Source organism: Bufo bufo, chromosome 1 (genome assembly GCF_905171765.1).
Source record: "Bufo bufo chromosome 1, aBufBuf1.1, whole genome shotgun sequence".
NCBI classification, from domain to species: domain Eukaryota; kingdom Metazoa; phylum Chordata; class Amphibia; order Anura; family Bufonidae; genus Bufo; species Bufo bufo.
The window spans coordinates 2,538,780-2,561,856 of record NC_053389.1 but is presented as its reverse complement, the minus strand read 5'-3'; the positions used below and the strand labels follow the sequence as shown (position 1 = coordinate 2,561,856).

The 23,077-nt window shown below is 44.7% G+C and overlaps 1 protein-coding gene across 1 annotated transcript; it reads right to left on the bottom strand.

Moving 5' to 3' along the window:
• Positions 1-323: 323 nt before the first annotated feature.
• LOC120986770 (carcinoembryonic antigen-related cell adhesion molecule 1-like) lies at positions 324-16,835 on the bottom strand. The gene is made up of 9 exons (XM_040415477.1): positions 16,793-16,835; positions 15,742-16,038; positions 15,073-15,312; positions 10,865-11,167; positions 9,531-9,641; positions 2,818-2,909; positions 1,430-1,471; positions 774-838; positions 324-623 (listed from the first exon to the last, which is right to left on the bottom strand). The coding sequence occupies exons 1-8, from the start codon at positions 16,833-16,835 to the stop codon at positions 779-781; spliced, it is 1,188 nt and encodes a 395-aa protein (XP_040271411.1). The 3' UTR covers positions 324-623; positions 774-778.
• Positions 16,836-23,077: the final 6,242 nt, after the last annotated feature.

Below are 23,077 nucleotides of genomic sequence, written 5' to 3'. Positions count from 1 at the left end.
GTATGTTTTGTGACAACAGAGACTATTCTCTCGGCTTTTCTTGGAAACCCTTCTGAATTATGATGAATGGAGACCAACACGCTCTTTTGGTGCCCATTGGTGTAATGGGGGCCTACAAGTCTATTTAGGATGCCATGGGGCCAGAGCCTTGTGGAGAAGATCTTATGGTGGATTCTAGACTTCTAATCATACAGAGGGCAGGGTAATCGCAGCGTCCTCCTCAGAGGTGGCTCCAGGGAAGGTGATGGTGTGGAGATCCTGCACACCCTGAACTCTCTAACATCCCAATGCTGTTGTACAGTGGAGAGCACAAGAAGACAGACACGCGCCATGCTGGATGTTAGAGGTCTGGTGAAAGAACAGCCAGCCTCCAGGATTTAATAGGACACAGAACAGGAGGTCTTCACACTTTAGTCACTATGGAGCCGGCCCATAACAAGCTGAGATCTTTGGCGCCTGCAGGCCATCGATTAGCAGCTGCTTTGTAGCCTCAGAGGTCAATGATTAGTTGCACTTTTCAGTAGCATGACTGTCTCAGAAGAGAGTGCAGAGCGCCATCAGGTGGGGGCTGCAGCGATGAACAGTTGGGTTTTGCTGGAGATCTTCTTTAAGGTGTTCAAAAACTACAAAAAAGGAAAAATACTGGGATTGAATTTTTGCCGCATTCCTCAGCGATTAGGAGGTGGATTCTCCAGTTACATCACATTACACAGGGATCGGCATCACACACATCACACTGTAGAACATGCAGGGACTGACAGCAGAGTTATTACCGCACTCATCGTCGGGGGCCGGGCAGCACATTGCGGTACACTGCTTCATTGTGAGGGATGAATTCCTGTTTAGGGCCAAAGAGAAGCGGTAAGGAGAGGGAAGCAGAAGTCAGACATTTATATGACGCTCTCATCAGCCGCGCTGTAATGACCAATAATAGGGAAGTAAATCTGGATTCTGCTCCAGGGACTCCGCCTTCTGCCATAAATTTAAAAGGGGCTATCTGCCCAAAATTACTCAGAAAAGCCTCAGAATGGTGGAAAAATAAATATAATAAAAATATCACCTGACTAGTCCTCCCGCCACCCAGGGTCCAACACTTCCCAGTCCGCCTGCAACATGTGGAGCGTGCGCAGAGATGAATCTGAGACCAGTGCATCCCACCGCACATGATGCTGCCGCAGCTGGCTGGTGAGCAGGTTCCCCGGCCTGAGGAGCATCAGTCACACCAGGAGGGTCTGCAGGACTATTCACCTGAGTGGCTGCGTCCAGATGACCATCACTGGTAATTACCGCACAGAGCACGCTATAAAAGGACCTTCTCTATATAAAGCTAGGGTGGACACGCTATACAGAGGCATACTGATGCAATAGTGCTTTAGGAGAGCAAAATCAGGCAAGAGTTTCCCTTTAAATGAAGAGATAAGTCGGTTACCTGATAATTAGATTCTTCCTTCCTCTGTGTTGCTGGGTTGACCTGTCAAAACAAGAAGAACTTGCAGGTTTCTGTGTAATTTGGAACAAAGGTCAGAATCTGATGATAACGATGACCGGGGGAGAAGGTGGGCACATACATGGACTATTCTGGAGGAGAAGGTGGACATAAACAAGGACTATTCTGGAGGAGAATGTGGACATAAACATGGACTATTCTGGAGGAGAAGATGGGCACATACATGGACTATTCTGGAGGAGACGGTGGGCACATACATGGACTATTCTGGAGGAGAAGGTGGGCACATACATGGACTATTCTGGAGGAGACGGTGGGCACATACATGGACTATTCTGGAGGAGAAGGTGGGCACATACATGGACTATTCTGAAGGAGACGGTGAACGCATACATGTACTATTCTGGAGGAGAAGGTGGACACATACATGGACTATTCCAGAGGAAAAGGTGGGAACATAGATGGACCATTCTAGAGAAGAAGGTGGACACATACATGGACTATTCCGGAAAAAAGATGGACACATATATGGACTATTCTGGAGGAGAAGTTGCACATACATGGACTATTCTAGAGAAGAAGTTGGATACATGCATGGACCATTCTGAAGGAGAGGTTACATAAGAGGCCTTATATAACTATAAGCATAAGACCTCTTTCACACGTCATTGTAGCACATGAATGTCACCACAGATGTGTGAAAGAGGCCTCAGGAAAGCAGGGTTGGCAGCAGAGTAGTCAGTAGATCCTGGAGGATAAGGACAAAAGAAAAGCCTATCCAACAGCACCAGACACATTGCATAAATTCTTGACCCAATTAATTTCCATTGCCCATTGATGACCAAGTATGCCCAGGTTTTTTTGGCATAACAACAAGACAACTTAAGTGAGAAACTCCGACCCAAACCACACATTTCATAACTGTAATCCCGTGTGGATGTTTTTGGCTCGACTCTGCTCTTATAACTAATTGCCAGGACTTCAACCTCTGTAATCTCTGGTTTCTCCCTTCAAAACCTCAGCAGATAACTCTGTGTAGCTTCTGTGCCGTTCCAGTGTCATCCTGATCCTAGGACAGGTTTCCATATTTGGGGCTTTTGTAGCCAAAGCAGGGAAAGGGTCATAAATAGAAAACATAAAAAAGAAAGACTGAGACTTCTCTTCGTTATGAATCCTCTCCTGAATGTGGAAAGAAAGCCTGTGGAGAAGATGAATCCTCTTTCAGGTAGATCACTGTGGATCTTTCTCCTAAAGCCAAAGAAGAACTGCTGATATCACTAGGGAAGTGAGAGGCCGCCATGTATTTCCCCTGAATGACAACCATATAATAAAAGGACAGGAAAGTCATCTCAGCAGGGTGCAAGTCTTACCATCGCTCCCGGCAGTTTAGTTTCGTAGGTGAGGTCTGGTCTGAAATCTGCATTTTCATAAATGTTTCGTGCAGCGTCACCAGTATGCGACCCTAAATAAGAAAATAACTAAAATGTATAGATGTATACAGAGTATATATGGATCTACCAGGAATGAGGAGCTGTATACAGAGTGTATGTGGATCTACGAAGAATGGGGAGCTGTATACAGAGTGTATATGGATCTACCAGGAATGAGGAGCTGTATACAGAGTGTATATGGATCTACCAGGAATGAGGAGATGTATACAGACTGTATATGGATCTACGAGGAATGAGGAGATGTATTCAGAGTGTATATGGATCTACGAGGAATGAGGTGATGTATTCAGAGTGTATATGGATCTACGAAGAATGGGAGATGTATACAGAGTGTATATGGATCTACCAGGAATGGGGAGCTGTATACAGAGTGTATATGGATCTACCAGGAATGAGGAGATGTATCCAGACTGTATATGGATCTACGAGGAATGAGAAGATGTATACAGAGTATATATGGATCTACCAGGAATGAGGAGATGTATACAGACTGTATATGGATCTACCAGGAATGAGGAGCTGTATACAGAGTGTATATGGATCTACGAGGAATGAGGAGCTGTATACAGACTGTATATATGGATCTACCAGGAATGAGGAGATGTATACAGAGTGTATATGGATCTACGAGGAATGAGGAGATGTATACAGAGTATATATGGATCTACGAGGAATGAGGAGATGTATACAGAGTGTATATGGATCTACGAGGAATGAGGAGATGTATACAGAGTGTATATGGATCTACGAGGAATGAGGTGATGTATTCAGAGTGTATATGGATCTACGAAGAATGGGAGATGTATACAGAGTGTATATGGATCTACCAGGAATGGGGAGCTGTATACAGAGTGTATATGGATCTACCAGGAATGAGGAGATGTATCCAGACTGTATATGGATCTACGAGGAATGAGAAGATGTATACAGAGTATATATGGATCTACCAGGAATGAGGAGTGGTATACAGAGTGTATATGGATCTACGAGGAATGAGGAGCTGTATACAGACTGTATATGGATCTACGAGGAATGAGGAGATGTATACAGAGTGTATATGGATCTACGAGGAATGAGGAGATGTATTCAGAGTGTATATGGATCTACCAGGAATGAGGAGCTGTATACAGAGTGTATATGGATCTACCAGGAATGAGGAGCTGTATACAGAGTGTATATGGATCTACCAGGAATGAGGAGCTGTATACAGAGTGTATGTGGATCTACCAGGAATGAGGAGATGTATACAGAGTGTATATGGATCTACCAGGAATGAAGAGCGGTGTACAGAGTGTATATGGATCTACGAAGAATGGGGAGCTGTATACAGAGTGTATATGGATCTACCAGGAATGAGGAGATGTATACAGACTGTATATGGATCTACGAGGAATGAGGAGATGTATACAGACTGTATATGGATCTACCAGGAATGGGGAGCTGTATACAGAGTGTATATGGATCTACCAGGAATGAGGAGATGTATACAGAGTGTATATGGATCTACGAGGAATGAGGTGATGTATTCAGAGTGTATATGGATCTACGAAGAATGGGGAGCTGTATACAGAGTGTATATGGATCTACCAGGAATGGGGAGCTGTATACAGAGTGTATATGGATCTACCAGGAATGAGGAGATGTATACAGACTGTATATGGATCTACGAGGAATGAGAAGATGTATACAGAGTATATATGGATCTACCAGGAATGAGGAGTGGTATACAGAGTGTATATGGATCTACGAGGAATGAGGAGCTGTATACAGACTGTATATGGATCTACGAGGAATGAGGAGATGTATACAGAGTGTATATGGATCTACGAGGAATGAGGAGATGTATACAGAGTGTATATGGATCTACGAGGAATGAGGAGCTGTATACAGAGTATATATGGATCTACCAGGAATGGGGAGCTGTATACAGAGTGTATATGGATCTACCAGGAATGAGGAGCTGTATACAGAGTGTATATGGATCTACCAGGAATGAGGAGCTGTATACAGAGTGTATATAGATCTACCAGGAATGAGGAGCTGTATACAGAGTGTATATGGATCTACGAGGAATGAGGAGCTGTATACAGAGTGTATATGGATCTACCAGGAATGAGGAGCTGTATACAGAGTGTATATGGATCTACGAGGAATGAGGAGATGTATTCAGAGTGTATATGGATCTACCAGGAATGAGGAGCTGTATACAGAGTGTATATGGATCTACCAGGAATGAGGAGATGTATACAGACTGTATATGGATCTACGAGGAATGAGGAGATGTATTCAGACTGTATATGGATCTACCAGGAATGAGGAGCTGTATACAGAGTGTATATGGATCTACCAGGAATGAGGAGCTGTATACAGAGTGTATATGGATCTACCAGGAATGAGGAGCTGTATACAGAGTATATATGGATCTACCAGGAATGAGGAGCTGTATACAGACTGTATATGGATCTACGAGGAATGAGGTGATGTATTCAGAGTGTATATGGATCTACCAGGAATGAGGAGCTGTATACAGAGTGTATATGGATCTACCAGGAATGAGGAGCTGTATACAGAGTGTATATGGATCTACCAGGAATGAGGAGCTGTATACAGAGTGTATATGGATCTACCAGGAATGAGGAGATGTATACAGACTGTATATGGATCTACCAGGAATGAGGAGCTGTATACAGAGTGTATATGGATCTACCAGGAATGAGGAGCTGTATACAGAGTGTATATGGATCTACCAGGAATGAGGAGCTGTATACAGAGTATATGGATTTACCAGGAATGAGGAGCTGTATACAGACTGTATATGGATCTACCAGGAATGAGGAGCTGTATACAGAGTATATATGGATCTACCAGGAATGAGGAGCTGTATACAGAGTATATATGGATCTACCAGGAATGGGGAGCTGTATACAGAGTATATATGGATCTACCAGGAATGAGGAGCTGTATACAGAGTATATATGGATCTACCAGGAATGGGGAGCTGTATACAGAGTGTATATGGATCTACCAGGAATGAGGAGATGTATACAGAGTATATATGGATCTACCAGGAATGAAGAATACAAGTAACCACAGATCACATACAGTCGTGGCCAAAAGTTTTGAGAATTAGATAAATATTGGAAATTGGAAAAGTTGCTGCTTAAGTTTTTATAATAGCAATTTGCATATACTCCAGAATGTTATGAAGAGCGATCAGATGAATTGCATAGTCCTTCTTTGCCATGAAAATTAACTTAATCCCCAAAAAACCTTTCCACTGCATTTCATTGCTGTCATTAAACCCCCGCTGAGATCATTTCAGTAATCGTCTTGTTAACTCAGGTGAGAATGTTGATGAGCACAAGGCTGGAGATCATTATGTCAGGCTGATTGGGTTAAAATGGCAGACTTGACATGTTAAAAGGAGGGTGATGCTTGAAATCATTGTTCTTCCATTGTTAACCATGGTGACCTGCAAAGAAACGCGTGCAGCCATCATTGCGTTGCATAAAAATGGCTTCACAGGCAAGAATATTGTGGCTACTAAGATTACACCTCAATCAACAATTTATAGGATCATCAAGAACTTCAAGGAAAGAGGTTCAATTCTTGTTAAGAAGGCTTCAGGGCGTCCAAGAAAGTCCAGCAAGCGCCAGGATAGTCTCCTAAAGACGATTCAGCTGCGGGATCGGAGTGCCACCAGTGCAGAGCTTGCTCAGGAATGGCAGCAGGCAGGTGTGAGCGCATCTGCATGCACAGTGAGGCGAAGACTTTTGGAAGATGGCCTGGTGTCAAAAAGGGCAGCAAAGAAGCCACTTCTCTCCAAAAAAAACATCAGGGACAGATTGATCTTCTGCAGAAAGTATGGTGAGTGGACTGCGGAGGACTGGGGCAAAGTCATTGTGGCGAAACCAACCTCGCCACGGTGTTTTGGAGGGGGCTGTTTGCCCGCCTCCTGCCCCAGGATTATGGCCCATACTAACTATGAAGGAGAAGACAGACCGGACGCACACATTAAATCTGTGGAACTGTTTTGGGCAGGAAAGCCATGCTTGCGGCCGGCCAAATGTGACTTCCATGGAATTCGGGAACCCCTGCTCGGATCTGGGTGATTTTTGGATATGTTGTTCACCCAGATCAGAGCTATCCATGGATGTATACATTATGGGGATGTGTGGGGTTTTGAGGTGTTTTCTGTGTGTTGGGAAAAATGTGTGTTTTCTGTCTGTGAGTGATTAAGTTAGCCCATTACGTTTGGTAATTGTATTTTGTGGATTGCGTCTCAGACAATGCCAGTGTGTTAGTTAATTGCGTCTCAGACAATGCTCATTGTATTTTGTGGATTGCGTTACAGACAGAGGGAAGGGGATTTTGTGTACAATTGCTGGGAGGGTTTCAATACTGTAAATGCATGTGATTGGCTAAAATATAAACTGTCACAGTCTTTTACTAGGGCCCCAGGGGGAGTGTCCCTTGCTAGGAGACCTGCATAAAAGGCTGAAAAATAACCCATTAAAGAGTTCCTGTTTTATACCTTCATGAAGTCTTGGCTCATGTTTGGGGGATGGGATAACTACACTCTTGGGGATTGCTATATCATAATACTCCCCTGAGTATAAGCTCTTGTAAGAGCTTGCTCCTGGTTCCTGTCTCTGGATTTAGGAGAGGTTCACCCACTGGAGCCTGGAGCCTTGTCGTAGGTCCAGGGTGGGTAGGAGACGGCGAGACCTCCACCAAGCTTCGGCGGTTCGTGGGGTCTGCAGCGCTGACGGTGTCAAGTGGAGTGCTTGGAGTCCTCTGGGAGCACTAGGAGCATCTATCGACGGAGGTACCCGGTCGGGGTGCTAGGCGTTCCGTTACAGTCATATTCTCCGATGAAGCCTCTTTCCTATTGTTTGGGGAATCTGGAAAAAAGCTTGTCTGGAGAAGAAAAGGTGAGCGCTACCATCAGTCCTGTGTCATGCCAACAGTAAAGCATCCTGAGACCATTCATGTGTGGGGTTGCTTCTCATCCAAGGGAGTGAGCTCACTCACAATTTTGCCCAAAAACACAGCCATGAATAAAGAATGGTACCAAAACACCCTCCAACAGAAACTTCTTCCAACAATCCAACAACAGTTTGGTGAAGAACAAGTGGCTCGGGGACCAAAACGTTGACATTTTGGGTCCATGGCCTGGAAACTGCCCAGATCTTAATCCCATTGAGAACTTCTGGTCAATCCTCAAGAGGCGGGTGGACAAACAAAAACCCACTAATTCTGACAAACTCCAAGAAGGGATTATGAATGAATGGGTGGCTATCAGTCAGGAATTGGCCCAGAAGTGGATTGAGAGCATGCCCAGTCGGATTGCAGAGGTCCTGAAAAAGAAGGGCCAACACTGCAAATACTGACTCTGCATAAATGTCATGTAATTGTCGATAAAAGCCTTTGAAACGTATGAAGTGCGTGTAATTATATTTCACTACATCACAGAAACAACTGAAACAAAGATCTAAAAGCAGTTTAGCAGCAAAATTTGTGAAAACTAATATTTGTGTCATTCTCAAAACTTTTGGCCTCGACTGTACATGCAGAGCTGTACTTCATGTATGAACAGTGTAAACCATATGGATGTTCATAGGAGATCTTCTTCAGAACCTTGTCCACCATCTTCTCATGGACGTCCGTAGATCGGAGCTCGGCTTTCTCCTCATGTCAATCAGCCGCTCCCGTTAAGCCCCCCTCCTTGGAGACCCCCCTCCCCTCCATATATGAGAAGATGTTTCTTCTTGTTTTGTCCTCGTTTCCTCTTCAGTTTGTTGGTCCTGGGAGATCTACAAGCCATGTAAAGGTGGCCACCCACATAAGACAGAGGTCCTGTAACACGCATGTAAAACCAGAAGTGATTGATTTACAGAGCCTCTGTCAGCAGGATTATCTTTATTAATGGGGTGGGGCTGACGCTGCTGATTTTTCACTTTTCTTCGTCCAATCTGTTGCTGCATTTAGGAGAAATGTTTTTGAAAGTATGTAAACTATGGCTTAAGTGCACCTAAGGGGTGGTGCTTAGTAACTCAGTGCACCCGTGGATACTCCCCGCCACCGTTCTATAACCAGGGATCCAGGAGGAGAGGTGAGTGTCCAAGAAAGTAAAGAGCAGGAGCTAAGATGGACGAGTTGCTATCCCCCCCCCTTTACTGCAGATGTTTCTCCTAAACACAGCAGCAGATGGGGTGAAGAAATGTGGGCATTTCAGCTGTTTTTATAGAGTTGATTCTGCTGACAGATTGCCTATAAGTTAATTGAAGATTCACAAACAATCCACTGGATCTTTTTCTCCTAAAAGTGAAGGTCATGGAGGAGCCGGGGAGAGGATTAGGGTTCTCCCCTCCTCCTGATGCGGGGGTTTAGTTATGGGTTCAGGGATCTATTTCACACTGCACACAGGTGGGAGGCTCCTGCTGCAGACAGTTGTCTTATAGCCAGACATAGGACAGTGAGGAGGAGGAGGGGGACACGGCTGAGCTCCTGGAGCACAGAGGAGATTCCTTCATATCTACATTTACATGAAGTACATCTCTTGGGTGGATGAAGAAAACCCGTATTCACTGCACACGGACAAGGACAGACAGAAAATACAAATACCGTACTTTTCTTCACAATGAAGAAGACGATGATCCCAATAATGGTCAGCCCAGCGAGGACGCCGATGACGATGCCGGCGATTTCACCACCATCAAGGCCATTTTTAGGAGGAACGGCTGGAAATGTCAGAGGTCAACATTGTTATTTCTGGAGCCCGTAAAGGACAACCTATAGTATTAGGAGAAGTACTCCCAGCAGGTTCATCAGTACATTAACCCTTTCTGTCTCCACCGGACTGGGCTCACCAAGCTGCAGTAGGACGACTAAGTTCTGGTAACCGTGTGGCACAGAAGCTGAGCTTCACAACGGATCATTGCCCCAAGTTTAAGGGAATTCTTCCTTGCACCTTAAAATCTACCGCCACCAAGGGAACCCTGAACCACTATCATGCAGGAGAATTGGCAAATCTAGGGAGCTGCCCTTAAGGGAAGAAAGATGCACCCTTCACATCACTGCATGGTCCAAGGGAGTACCAGAGTGAGTAACTATGACCTCCATTATTGCTACTACTACTGTTCCTATACTCTCCCCTCCTCTTGGTACGCTGCATGCACAAATCAGTAAACAGTCCAGAGTCAGGGTGGGCAGCAGAGGGTTAATACAAGGAACAGGCAGCAAAGGGTGAAATCTGTTAACAGGAAAGGATAGGTACAGTGGTAAGCAGACAGGACGATTTCGCACCTTAGCAGGAAACTAGCCGACTAGAAGCTATTGCTCAGGCACCCTCCCGCTGGGGAAGGCATCCTAAATCCCCATAGGCTGGGGCAGATGTAAGTGTGCATTAACCACAATGATCTAGTGGGAAGGCATCAGGACTCCACAAGCCATTCCTGACAAGAAGGTGTGAAACTGATAGAGCTGGAGCAAGAGGTCAGAGAATGTCCCAGCGGCCAAGCCTCTGAGATCAGGGGAACACCAGCGGAATAATCCCCTTGTCAAGGGGGTATGGATACGGGTGGGCCTCAATATGCGGCCATGTGCTCCAAAATTCCAGTAAACTTTTGATGCAAAGTTGTCAAACCAATAGGCGGTGTAAACATAGGCCTAAAATGCTCCAACTTTACCATCCAGTGACTGTGATAAACCTGACAGACTGTAGACCACCTACCGGAGTTAACACGTTCTAGATCAGGGATGAGCAACCTTTGGCACTCCAGCTGCTGTGAAACTACAACTCCCAGCATGCAAACATGCTTGGCTGTTCTCACAACTCCCATTGAAGTGTATGAAGCACTCTGGGAGTTGTAGTTTCAGAACATCTGAAGTGCCAGAGATTGCTGATCCGTGGTCTAGGCACTGGCCTCACACGTTCCTCAGAGACACATGGAGCAGAACTTACCTTTTGCATTCACGTTGACATTGAAGATGAAGGTCTCGCTCCCGATCACATTTCTGGCGGTACATTCATATCTTCCAGAATTCGCCTGCTTCACCTCGGAGATGTGGAGGTTGGATGAATCATATGTGGAGGTGACGCCGCTCTTTATTTCCGTCTTGTTCATATACCAGGTGAAGGTCGCCGGGAGGATCTTAGAAGATATACGGTAAGTAGGTCTCGCCGTTACATATACCGTCAGGGTGACACTACCTCCTTCTGGTACTACTTCTATTGTATTATTATGTACTGGAGAATATGGAGGCTCTGAGGAAAGAAATCGTACAGTAAGGAGACATGCTACAGAGAGGGGAAGGATGACTATGGTGCTACTAGAGGGGTAAGGATGGGAATGGGGACAGTGCTACTATTAGAGGGGGAAGGATGGGAATGGGGAGAATGCCACTACTAGTGGCAGAGGTATGGCAAGGACGACAATGATGATACTAGAGGGGTAAGGATGGGAATGGGGACAGTGCTGCTATTAGAGGGGGAAGGATGGGAATGGGAACAGTGCTGCTACTAGAGGGGGAAGGATGGGAATGGGGACAGTGCTGCTACTAGATGGGAAAGGATGAGAATGGGAACAGTGCTGCTACTAGAGGGGGAAGGATGGGAATGAGGACAGTGCTGCTACTAGAGGGGGAAGGATGGGAATTGGGGACAGTGCTGCTACTAGATGGGGAAGGATGGGAATGGGAACAGTGCTGCTACTAGAGGGGGGAAGATGGGAATGGGAACAGTGCTGCTACTAGAGGGGGAAGGATGGGAATGGGAACAGTGCTGCTACTAGAGGGGGGAAGATGGGAATGGGAACAGTGCTGCTACTAGAGGGGGAAGGATGGGAATGGGAACAGTGCTGCTACTAGAGGGGGGAAGATGGGAATGGGAACAGTGCTGCTACTAGAGGGGGAAGGGTGGGAATGGGGACAGTACTGCTAGTAGAGGGGGAAGGATGGGAATGGGGACAATGCTGCTGCTAGAGGATGAGTCTGGGAAAGAGGAAAATGTTGCTGCTAGTAGGGGAGCAGAGGGGAAAGGATGGGAATGGGAACAGTGCTGCTACTAGAGGGGGAAAGATGGTAATGGGAACAGTGCTGATACTAGAGGGGGAAAGATGGGAATGGGAACAGTGCTGCTACTAGAGGGGGAGAGATGGGAATGGGAACAGTGCTGCTACTAGAGGGGGAAGGATGGGAATGGGAACAGTGCTGCTACTAGAGGGGGAAAGATGAGAATGGGAACAGTGTTGCTACTAGAGGGGGAAAGATGGGAATGGGAACAGTGCTGCTAATAGAGGGGGAAAGATGGGAATGGGAACAGTGCTGCTACAAGAGGGGGAAGGATGGGAATGGGGACAGTGCTGCTACTAGATGGGAATGGGAACAGTGCTGCTACTAGAGGGGGAAGGATGGGAATTGGGGACAGTGCTGCTACTAGATGGGGAAGGATGGGAATGGGAACAGTGCTGCTACTAGAGGGGGAAAGATGGGAATGGGAACAGTGCTGCTACTAGAGGGGGAAGGATGGGAATGGGGACACTGCTGCTAGTAGAGGGGGAAGGATGGGAATGGGAACAGTGCTGCTACTAGAGGGGGAAGGATGGGAATGAGGACAGTGCTGCTACTAGAGGGGGAAGGATGGGAATTGGGGACAGTGCTGCTACTAGATGAGGAAGGATGGGAATGGGAACAGTGCTGCTACTAGAGGGGGAAAGATGGGAATGGGAACAGTGCTGCTACTAGAGGGGGAAGGATGGGAATAGGAACAGTGCTGCCGTTACATATACCGTCAGGGTGACACTACCTCCTTCTGGTACTACTTCTATTGTATTATTATGTACTGGAGAAAATGGAGGCTCTGAGGAAAGAAATCGTACAGTAAGGAGACATGCTACAGAGAGGGGAAGGATGACTATGGTGCTACTAGAGGGGTAAGGATGGGAATGGGGACAGTGCTACTATTAGAGGGGGAAGGATGGGAATGGGGAGAATGCCACTACTAGTGGCAGAGGTATGGCAAGGACGACAATGATGATACTAGAGGGGTAAGGATGGGAATGGGGACAAGGCTGCTATTAGAGGGGGAAGGATGGGAATGGGAACAGTGCTGCTACTAGATGGGAAAGGATGGGAATGGGAACAGTGCTGCTACTAGAGGGGGAAGGATGGGAATGGGGACAGTGCTGCTACTAGATGGGAAAGGGTGGGAATGGGAACAGTGCTGCTACTAGAGTGGGAAGGATGGGAATGAGGACAGTGCTGCTACTAGAGGGGGAAGGATGGGAATTGGGGACAGTGCTGCTACTAGATGGGGAAGGATGGGAATGGGAACAGTGCTGCTACTAGAGGGGGGAAGATGGGAATGGGAACAGTGCTGCTACTAGAGGGGGAAGGATGGGAATGGGAACAGTGCTGCTACTAGAGTGGGGAAGATGGGAATGGGAACAGTGCTGCTACTAGAGGGGGAAGGATGGGAATGGGAACAGTGCTGCTACTAGAGGGGGGAAGATGGGAATGGGAACAGTGCTGCTACTAGAGGGGGAAGGATGGGAATGGGGACAGTACTGCTAGTAGAGGGGGGAGGATGGGAATGGGGACAATGCTGCTGCTAGAGGATGAGTCTGGGAAAGAGGAAAATGTTGCTGCTAGTAGGGGAGCAGAGGGGAAAGGATGGGAATGGGAACAGTGCTGCTACTAGAGGGGGAAAGATGGTAATGGGAACAGTGCTGATACTAGAGGGGGAAAGATGGGAATGGGAACAGTGCTGCTACTAGAGGGGGAGAGATGGGAATGGGAACAGTGCTGCTACTAGAGGGGGAAGGATGGGAATGGGAACAGTGCTGCTACTAGAGGGGGAAAGATGGGAATGGGAACAGTGTTGCTACTAGAGGGGGAAAGATGGGAATGGGAACAGTGCTGCTACAAGAGGGGGAAGGATGGGAATGGGGACAGTGCTGCTACTAGATGGGAATGGGAACAGTGCTGCTACTAGAGGGGGAAGGATGGGAATGAGGACAGTGCTGCTACTAGAGGGTGAAGGATGGGAATTGGGGACAGTGCAGCTACTAGATGGGGAAGGATGGGAATGGGAACAGTGCTGCTACTAGAGGGGGGAAGATGGGAATGGGAACAGTGCTGCTACTAGAGGGGGAATGATGGGAATGGGGACACTGCTGCTAGTAGAGGGGGAAGTATGGGAATGGGAACAGTGCTGCTACTAGAGGGGGAAGGATGGGAATGGGGACAGAGCTGCTAGAAGAGGGGGAAGGATGGGAATGGGGACAGTGCTGCTGCTAGAGGATGAGTCTGGGAAAGAGGAAAATGTTGTTGCTAGTAGGGGAGCTAGGGAGGAGAACAATGCTAGCCAGTGGGGGTGGGGAGGGGGACAATGCCGCTGCCAGTGTATTTTTATATATATTATAAAGAAGATGGCACTGTGATTGATATTCTTAAGAAGACACAAGAGGAAGATTCGGTGTTCAGTAGTGGAAAAACACAAATGTCTTATTGCTCCTAATAAGAAGCCAAACCATCGCCCCGCAGACAGGAGGCCGGCAGCTTCCTGAGATCTCTCCACCAGGCACGGTACCTAGAGGTATAAGCAAATACAGTACATACACATAGATGCCTATGTATACAGTACACACACTATACGGGGACAGCATTGGGCCACACATCTTTACTTAGTTTGATGATGTATATACCTTAGGAGATTTTGTTTTTCTTTTTTTGGGGGGGGAGGGGGGTGGCAAACTGCATTAAAAAAAAAAGAAATTTGTTTTTAAACTTGTCAAACTATAGCTCTTTATTCTTTAAATATGCAAATTGACACCAACATAAATGATTAAAATGTGTCCCCTATTTTATCTCAATGTTTTGATATATAAAATATATGGTTTTACGTGCACGGGGCGACTATGGTGACGGTTTTGGCTGCCGTGGGCATTTTTTGGTTTGTTTTATTTGTAATTTCTTTATATTTTTGGCACACAATATGTCTCCATGATAGTATTAACCACTTAAGTACTGGGACCATTTTGGTTTTTGCAGTTTTGTTTTTTTCTTCCTCACGTTCTAATAGCCATAACTTTTATTTTCCGTTGATATGGCCAGAGGGAACACAGTTATAGACTTTTCAGTGTAATTACTGACACCATATTTGTGACTCACCCAGGATCTTCTGACAGATTGACGTCTTCCCCAGCTGATCACCCCTGCAGTTGAGGACTGAGCCCCAGATCAGAGTCTTGGAGGACACATTCCTGGTCACGATGTTTGGATTCATCCCTGTTGTGCCGTTAAATGTCATCGTCACATTGGCGGGAGGTCGACCATTTTCCCAAGAGCAGACAAGGCTCAAAATATCGCCATTAGAAGTTACTGGACATGACATTTCTCCACCCGGGCGCCCTGTGAGAAGACAACGTACAGTAGTAATGGGTCCAGAAACAGCACCTGGTAACCATAAGAGGACAGGCAGTCATTGCGCCTTCATACATGCTCTGGCTGTGGATCTAGGGTGTGAACACGTGTCTACAGATGATTCCTGTATACCTGAAGACACAGAAGAGCTCATGCTGGAGCCTCCACAGCCTGTGCCTCCCACACTAGAACATGGTATGGGCAGTGGTAGAGCCAGTGAGATGACCATATGGCGGTATGCATAATCTTCCCGTTGTATTCTAGGCTGTTCTTCCTAACCCAGCTGACAGATGTTGAGGGGATGGAGGATTGTGTTGTATATACTCATATATTCAGTATAAATCCCATAGGTGACATGGGCCAGTGAGAGGGGAGCACGCATACAAGACACTACATGCGCGGAATTATTCTACTCACAGTTGAGACTGAAGCTGAGGTCATTGCTGGTCTCGCTATTCAGCAGGTTGGACGCTGTACAGGTGAAGGGTCCACCGTCGTTCCTGGAGACCGGGCTGATGGTCAGATTGGAGTACGGAGGAGACTTGCTCTCAGTAATGTAATATGGAGACTTTGAGGACACTGGTTTTCCATCCAGGCTCCATGTGAAGGTGATGGCTGAACCCTGAGATGAGCAATGGAGAGACACCGAGTCCTGTTCTGCCCAAAGCTCTGCGGAGGACGCGTTACTGCTCAGAGTCACTGCTGAGACCGGGGCTGTAATGAGGAATTACAATGTCAGGTAACACCTATATACAGATAACACAATAGTGACAGCTTGTCTGCTACCTCTCTGTACAGTGACTTCTGCACAGGCCACCGAGCATGCCCACAATACTCATTTATAGACGTCAAAAGACAATGTTCACAGCTCCCCTCCTCCCCTCCCCGCACAATGGCCTTTTTTACAGGTCACAGAGCATGCTCACTGCACTCTACCATAGAAGTCGATGAGTCATCTCCAGTCTGTCTATGGTCATGTGGCTGCAGTAAAGCACATTTCTGAGTGCTGTAAAGAGCAGCTCTGACAAGATGGCCGCCCACATGATCACGTGCAGAAAATAGAATAAAAAGTCTGCAATCAAAAAGAGGAACCTGTGTCCCTACCTGGTTCTGAGCACTAATACTACAGGTGACACTATGGTAAACTCCAGGAGCGGATGGGGGAGTGCCCTGGAGTAGGGGTACTCGGAGGTCTGGACATTTTAGGGGTACTCGGAAGTCTGGACATTTTAGGGGTACTCGGAAGTCTGCACATTTTAGGGGTACTCGGAAGTCTGGACATTTGCCCGTTTCCCCTGCACAAAGTAATCAACTCCTTACTTTATTTCACTTTAAAGGGTTAACTTGCACAGATTTATACTGTTTAACCCCTTCTACCCCGGGCCAGTTTTCACCCTCCTGCACAGGACGTTTTTTGCTAATCTGATGTGTGAGACTTTATGTGGTAATAACTTTGGAAAGCTTTTACTTATCCCGGCCGTTCTGTTTTCTGGTGACACATTGTACTTCATGACGGTGGTGAACTTGAGTCGATAGATTTCATCTTTATTATAAAATCCCAAATTTACCAAAAGTTTGGAAAAATTCATAATTTTATAAATTTGAATTTCTCTACATTTAAGACAGATACTAATGCCTCATAAACAGTTATCATGCAGCATTCCCCAGATGTCTACTTTATCTCGGCATCATTTTGTAAATGTCATTTTATTTTTTTAGGACGTTAGAGGCTTCGAAGTTTAGAAGACATTTTTAAAAATGTCAACAAAATTTCCAAAACCATTTTTTTTAGCACTGATTCAGTTACAAAGTGATTTTGAGGGGCTTACCTAATGGAAACCACTCATAAATGACCGCATTGTAGAAACTACACCCCCTCAAATTATTCAAAACTGATGTCACAAACTTTGTTAACCCTTGAATTTTTTTATTTTATTTTATGTTAATCAATTTTTTTCTTCTAAAACAGCAAGGGTTAACAGCAAAATAAACCTAAATATACATTACGCTGATTCTGCAGTTTACAGTAATACCCCATATACGGCGGTAAACTGCTCTATGGGCACGTGGCGGTGGTCAGACGAAAAGGAGCGCCATATGGATTTTGGAGGCAGATTTTGCCAGAATGTTTTTTGGGCACCATTTTGAATTTGAAGAGACCCTGTCGTACCCCTACAGTGGAAACCCATAAAAGTTGACCCCATTTTGGAAACTACACCCCCAAAAGAATATACTGAGCACTTTGACTCCATAAGCGGTTTACGGAATTTAGAAACACTTGTCTGTGAAAATAAAATGTTTTTTCTTCCAATAAAATGTTGCTTTAGCCCCAATTTTTTCATTTTCACAAGGGGTAACAGGAGAAAAGGCATCACATAGTTTGTTACCCATTTTCTCCTGAATACGGCAACACCCCATATGTGGTGGTGAACTGCTGTAAGGGCACATGGCAGGACTGAAGGGAACGAGCGCCATATGACTTTTGCAGTGCAGATATTGATAGATTGGTTTATGGGTGCCATTGGTTTTTATTTTTTGAGCGATTGTCTTATGTGGGGGTTAATTTTTTTGCGAGATGAGGTAACAGTTTCATTGGTACCATTTTGGGGTACATACGATTTTTGATCACTTGGTATTACACGTTTTGTGAGGCAAAGTGACAAAAAATGGAATTTTGACACCGTGTTTTTTTTTTACAGCGTTCACCTGATGGAGTAGATCATGTGATATTTTTATAGAGCCGGTTGTTACAGACGCGGCGATCCCCAATGTGTCTATTATTTCTATTTTTTTTTGTTAAGTTTTACACAGTAAAAGCATTTTTTGAAAGAATAAAATCTTGTTTTTGTGTTGCCATTTTTCTGACATATTTTTTGAGCGATTATGGTATGTAGGTTTTCATTTTTTGTGGGATGAGATGACGTTTTGATTGGTACCATTTTGGGGTACATACAACTTTTCGATCACATGATATTAACCCCTTAGTGACCAGCCTGCTTTGGGCCTTACTTTTAAAGCGTTTTTCTTCCTTTTTTCATCGTCGCGTTCCAATAGCTATAACTTTTTTATTTTTCTGTCTATATAGCTTTATGAGGGCTTGTTTTTTGTGGGACAAGTTGTAGTTGTTAATGGCGCCATTTTGGGGTACAAAAACTTTCTGATTAACATTTATTAACTCTTTCTGGAAGAGAGATCGGAAAAACAGCAATACTGACACTGCGTTTTACGTTATAAATTTTACGGTGTCCATTTTTCGGTATAAATAACATAATATCTTTATTCTCTTGGTCAGTACAATTACAGTGATACCAAATACATATAGTTTGTTTGCTACCTTTTTGCAATAAAACCCTTTTTTTTTACTAAAAAAGTTTTTGCATTGCCACTTTCCAAGACCCGTAACTTTTTTATTTTTCTTTATATGGAGTTGTGTAAGGGCTTGATTTTTGGGGGACGACTTGAATTTTTCCAAAAGGAGAGTAAGAGCGGGGCGGCACTGCTAGATATTGCGTGGGGGCGTGCTGGGTGCTGGGTGACTCTGTTCGAAATGGGTACAACCAGTGAGCGTGGTGCTCTGCCCCCCAAAAAGTAAGTCCCAAGAATAGAAATCGGAGAAGAAAAACAAAAGCAGGGCGGCACTCACCACTGTTGTAATGAAAAATCCTTTTTTTGTGTAGTTTCATAAAAACAGGAGCAGGTGTGCATCAGTACGGACATAGTTGGGCGACGGCGCTTCGTCTGGCCTCTGACCTCACTGCGCAATCATGCGTCAGTGCCTCTTAAACCCTGCGTCTGGTTGTCAATGCGACACCGGCGCTCACAGGTTAGTTGTGAATATACAAAGTATGCAATAGCAGACATAAAGTAACAAACTTAAATGAAAACACTCAAATCCTTTTTGTGGGTAAACTGTTTGAAGGTTTTCTGAGAGATGCTATCTTGGAGGACCTCAATGAAAATAAGCAAATAACGCCATATCAGCATGGCTTCGTGAGGGATCGGTCATGTCAAACTAATTTAATCAGTTTCTATGAGGAGGTAAGTTCTAGACTTGACAGCGGCGAATCAATGGATGTCGTGTATCTGGACTTCTCCAAAGCATCTGACACTGTACCACATAAAAGGATAGTATATAAAATGAGAATGCTCGGACTGGGAGAAAACATCTGTATGTGGGTAAGTAACTGGCTGAGGGATAGAAAACAGAGGGTGGTTATTAACGGTACACACTCAGATTGGGTCACTGTCACTAGTGGGGTACCTCAGGGGTCAGTACTGGAGGGGTCACTGTCACTAGTGGGGTACCTCAGGGGTCAGTACTGGAGGGGTCACTGTCACTAGTGGGGTACCTCAGAGGTCAGTACTGGAGGAGTCACTGTCACTAGTGGGGTAACACAGGGGTAAGTACTGGAGGGGTCACTGTCACTAGTGGGGTACCTCAGAGGTCAGTACTGGAGGGGTCACTGTCACTAGTGGGGTACCTCAGAGGTCAGTACTGGAGGGGTCACTGTCACTAGTGGGGTACCACAGGGGTCAGTACTGGAGGGGTCACTGTCACTAGTGGGGTACCTCAGGGGTCAGTACTGGAGAGGTCACTGTCACTAGTGGAGTACCTCAGGGGTCAGTACTGGAGGGGTCACTGTCACTAGTGGGGCACCTCAGGGGTCAGTACTGGAGGGGTCACTGTCACTAGTGGGGTACCTCAGGGGTCAGTAATGGAGGGGTCACTGTCACTAGTGGGGTACCTCAGGGGTCACTATTAGAGGGGTCACTGTCACTAGTGGGGTACCTCAGGGGTCAGTACTGGAGGGGTCACTGTCACTAGTGGGGCACCTCAGGGGTCAGTACTGGAGGGGTCACTGTCACTAGTGGGGTACCTCAGGGGTCAGTACTGGAGGGGTCAGTCACTAGTGGGGTACCTCAGGGGTCAGTACTGGAGGGGTCACTGTCACTAGTGGGGTACCACAATTCTTATCAATATATTTATTAATGATTTTGTAAAAGGCTTGCATAGTAAACTATCCATTTATGCAGATGACACTAAACTGTAAATGAATTAACACAGAAGAGGACAGTATAATATATATATACTACAGAGGACAGTATACTGTGTATATATATAATGCAGAGGAGAGTATACTGTATATATTTATATAATACAGAGGAGAGTATTCTGTATATACTCTACAGAGGACAGTATACTGTATATATACTACAGAGGACAGTATACAGTATATATACACTACAGAGGACAGTATACAGTATATATACTACAGAGGACAGTATACTGTATATATACTACAGAGGACAGTATACTGTATATATACTACAGAGGACAGTATACTGTATATACACTACAGAGGACAGTATACTGTATATATACTACAGAGGACAGTATACTGTATATACTCTACAGAGGACAGTATACTGTATATATACTACAGAGGACAGTATACTGTATATATACTACAGAGGACAGTATACTGTATATATACTATAGAGGACAGTATACTGTATATATACTATAGAGGAGAGTATACTGTATATATACTACAGAGGACAGTATACTGTATATATACTACAGAGGACAGTATACTGTATAGATATATACTACAGAGGACAGTATACTGTATATACTCTACAGAGGACAGTATACTGTATATATACTACAGAGGACAGTATACTGTATATATACTACAGAGGACAGTATACTTATATATACTATAGAGGACAGTATACTGTATATATACTATAGAGGAGAGTATACTGTATATATACTACAGAGGATAGTATACTGTATATATACTACAGAGGACAGTATACTGTATACAGAAAGTGCAGAATTATTAGGCAAGTTGTATTTTTGAGGATTAATTTTATTATTGAACAACAACCATGTTTTCAATGAACCCAAAAAACTCATTAATATCAAAGCTGAATATTTTTGGAAGTAGTTTTTAGTTTGTTTTTAGTTTTAGCTATTTTAGGGGGATATCTGTGTGTGCAGGTGACTATTACAGTGCATAATTATTAGGCAACTTAACAAAAAACAAATATATACCCATTTCAATTATTTATTTTTACCAGTGAAACCAATATAACATCTCAACATTCACAAATATACATTTCTGACATTCAAAAACAAAACAAAAACAAATCAGTGACCAATATAGCCACCTTTCTTTGCAAGGACACTCAAAAGCCTGCCATCCATGGATTCTGTCAGTGTTTTGATCTGTTCACCATCAACATTGCGTGCAGCAGCAACCACAGCCTCCCAGACACTGTTCAGAGAGGTGTACTGTTTTCCCTCCTTGTAAATCTCACATTTGATGATGGACCACAGGTTCTCAATGGGGTTCAGATCAGGTGAACAAGGAGGCCATGTCATTAGATTTTCTTCTTTTATACCCTTTCTTGCCAGCCACGCTGTGGAGTACTTGGACGCGTGTGATGGAGCATTGTCCTGCATGAAAATCATGTTTTTCTTGAAGGATGCAGACTTCTTCCTGTACCACTGCTTGAAGAAGGCGTCTTCCAGAAACTGGCAATAGGACTGGGAGTTGAGCTTGACTCCATCCTCAACCCGAAAAGGCCCCACAAGCTCATCTTTGATGATACTAGCCCAAACCAGTACTCCACCTCCACCTTGCTGGCGTCTGAGTCGGACTGGAGCTCTCTGCCCTTTACCAATCCAGCCACGGGCCCATCCATCTGGCCCATCAAGACTCACTCTCATTTCATCAGTCCATAAAACCTTAGAAAAATCAGTCTTGAGATATTTCTTGGCCCAGTCTTGACGTTTCAGCTTGTGTGTCTTGTTCAGTGGTGGTCGTCTTTCAGCCTTTCTTACCTTGGCCATGTCTCTGAGTATTGCACACCTTGTGCTTTTGGACACTCCAGTGATGTTGCAGCTCTGAAATATGGCCAAACTGGTGGCAAGTGGCATCTTGGCAGCTGCACGCTTGACTTTTCTCAGTTCATGGGCAGTTATTTTGCGCCTTGGTTTTTCCACACGCTTCTTGCGACCCTGTTGACTATTTTGAATGAAACGCTTGATTGTTCGATGATCACGCTTCAGAAGCTTTGCAATTTTAAGAGTGCTGCATCCCTCTGCAAGATATCTCACTATTTTTGACTTTTCTGAGCCTGTCAAGTCCTTCTTTTGACCCATTTTGCCAAAGGAAAGGAAGTTGCCTAATAATTATGCACACCTGATATAGGGTGTTGATGTCATTAGACCACACCCCTTCTCATTACAGAGATGCACATCACCTAATATGCTTAATTGGTAGTAGGCTTTCGAGCCTATACAGCTTGGAGTAAGACAACATGCATAAAGAGGATGATGTGGTCAAAATACTCATTTGCCTAATAATTCTGCACGTAGTGTATATTTATATAATACAGAGGAGAGTATACTGTATATATACTACAGAGGAGAGTATACTGTATATATACTACAGAGGACAGTATACTGTGTATACACTACAGAGGACAGTATACTGTATATATACTACAGAGGACAGTATACTGTATATATATACTACAGAGGACAGTATACTGTATATATACTACAGAGGACAGTATACTGTATATATACTACAGAGGACAGTATACTGTATATATACTACAGAGGACAGTATACTGTATATACACTACAGAGGACAGTATACTGTATATATACTATAGAGGACAGTATACTGTATATATACTATAGAGGAGAGTATACTGTTTATATTCTACAGAGGAT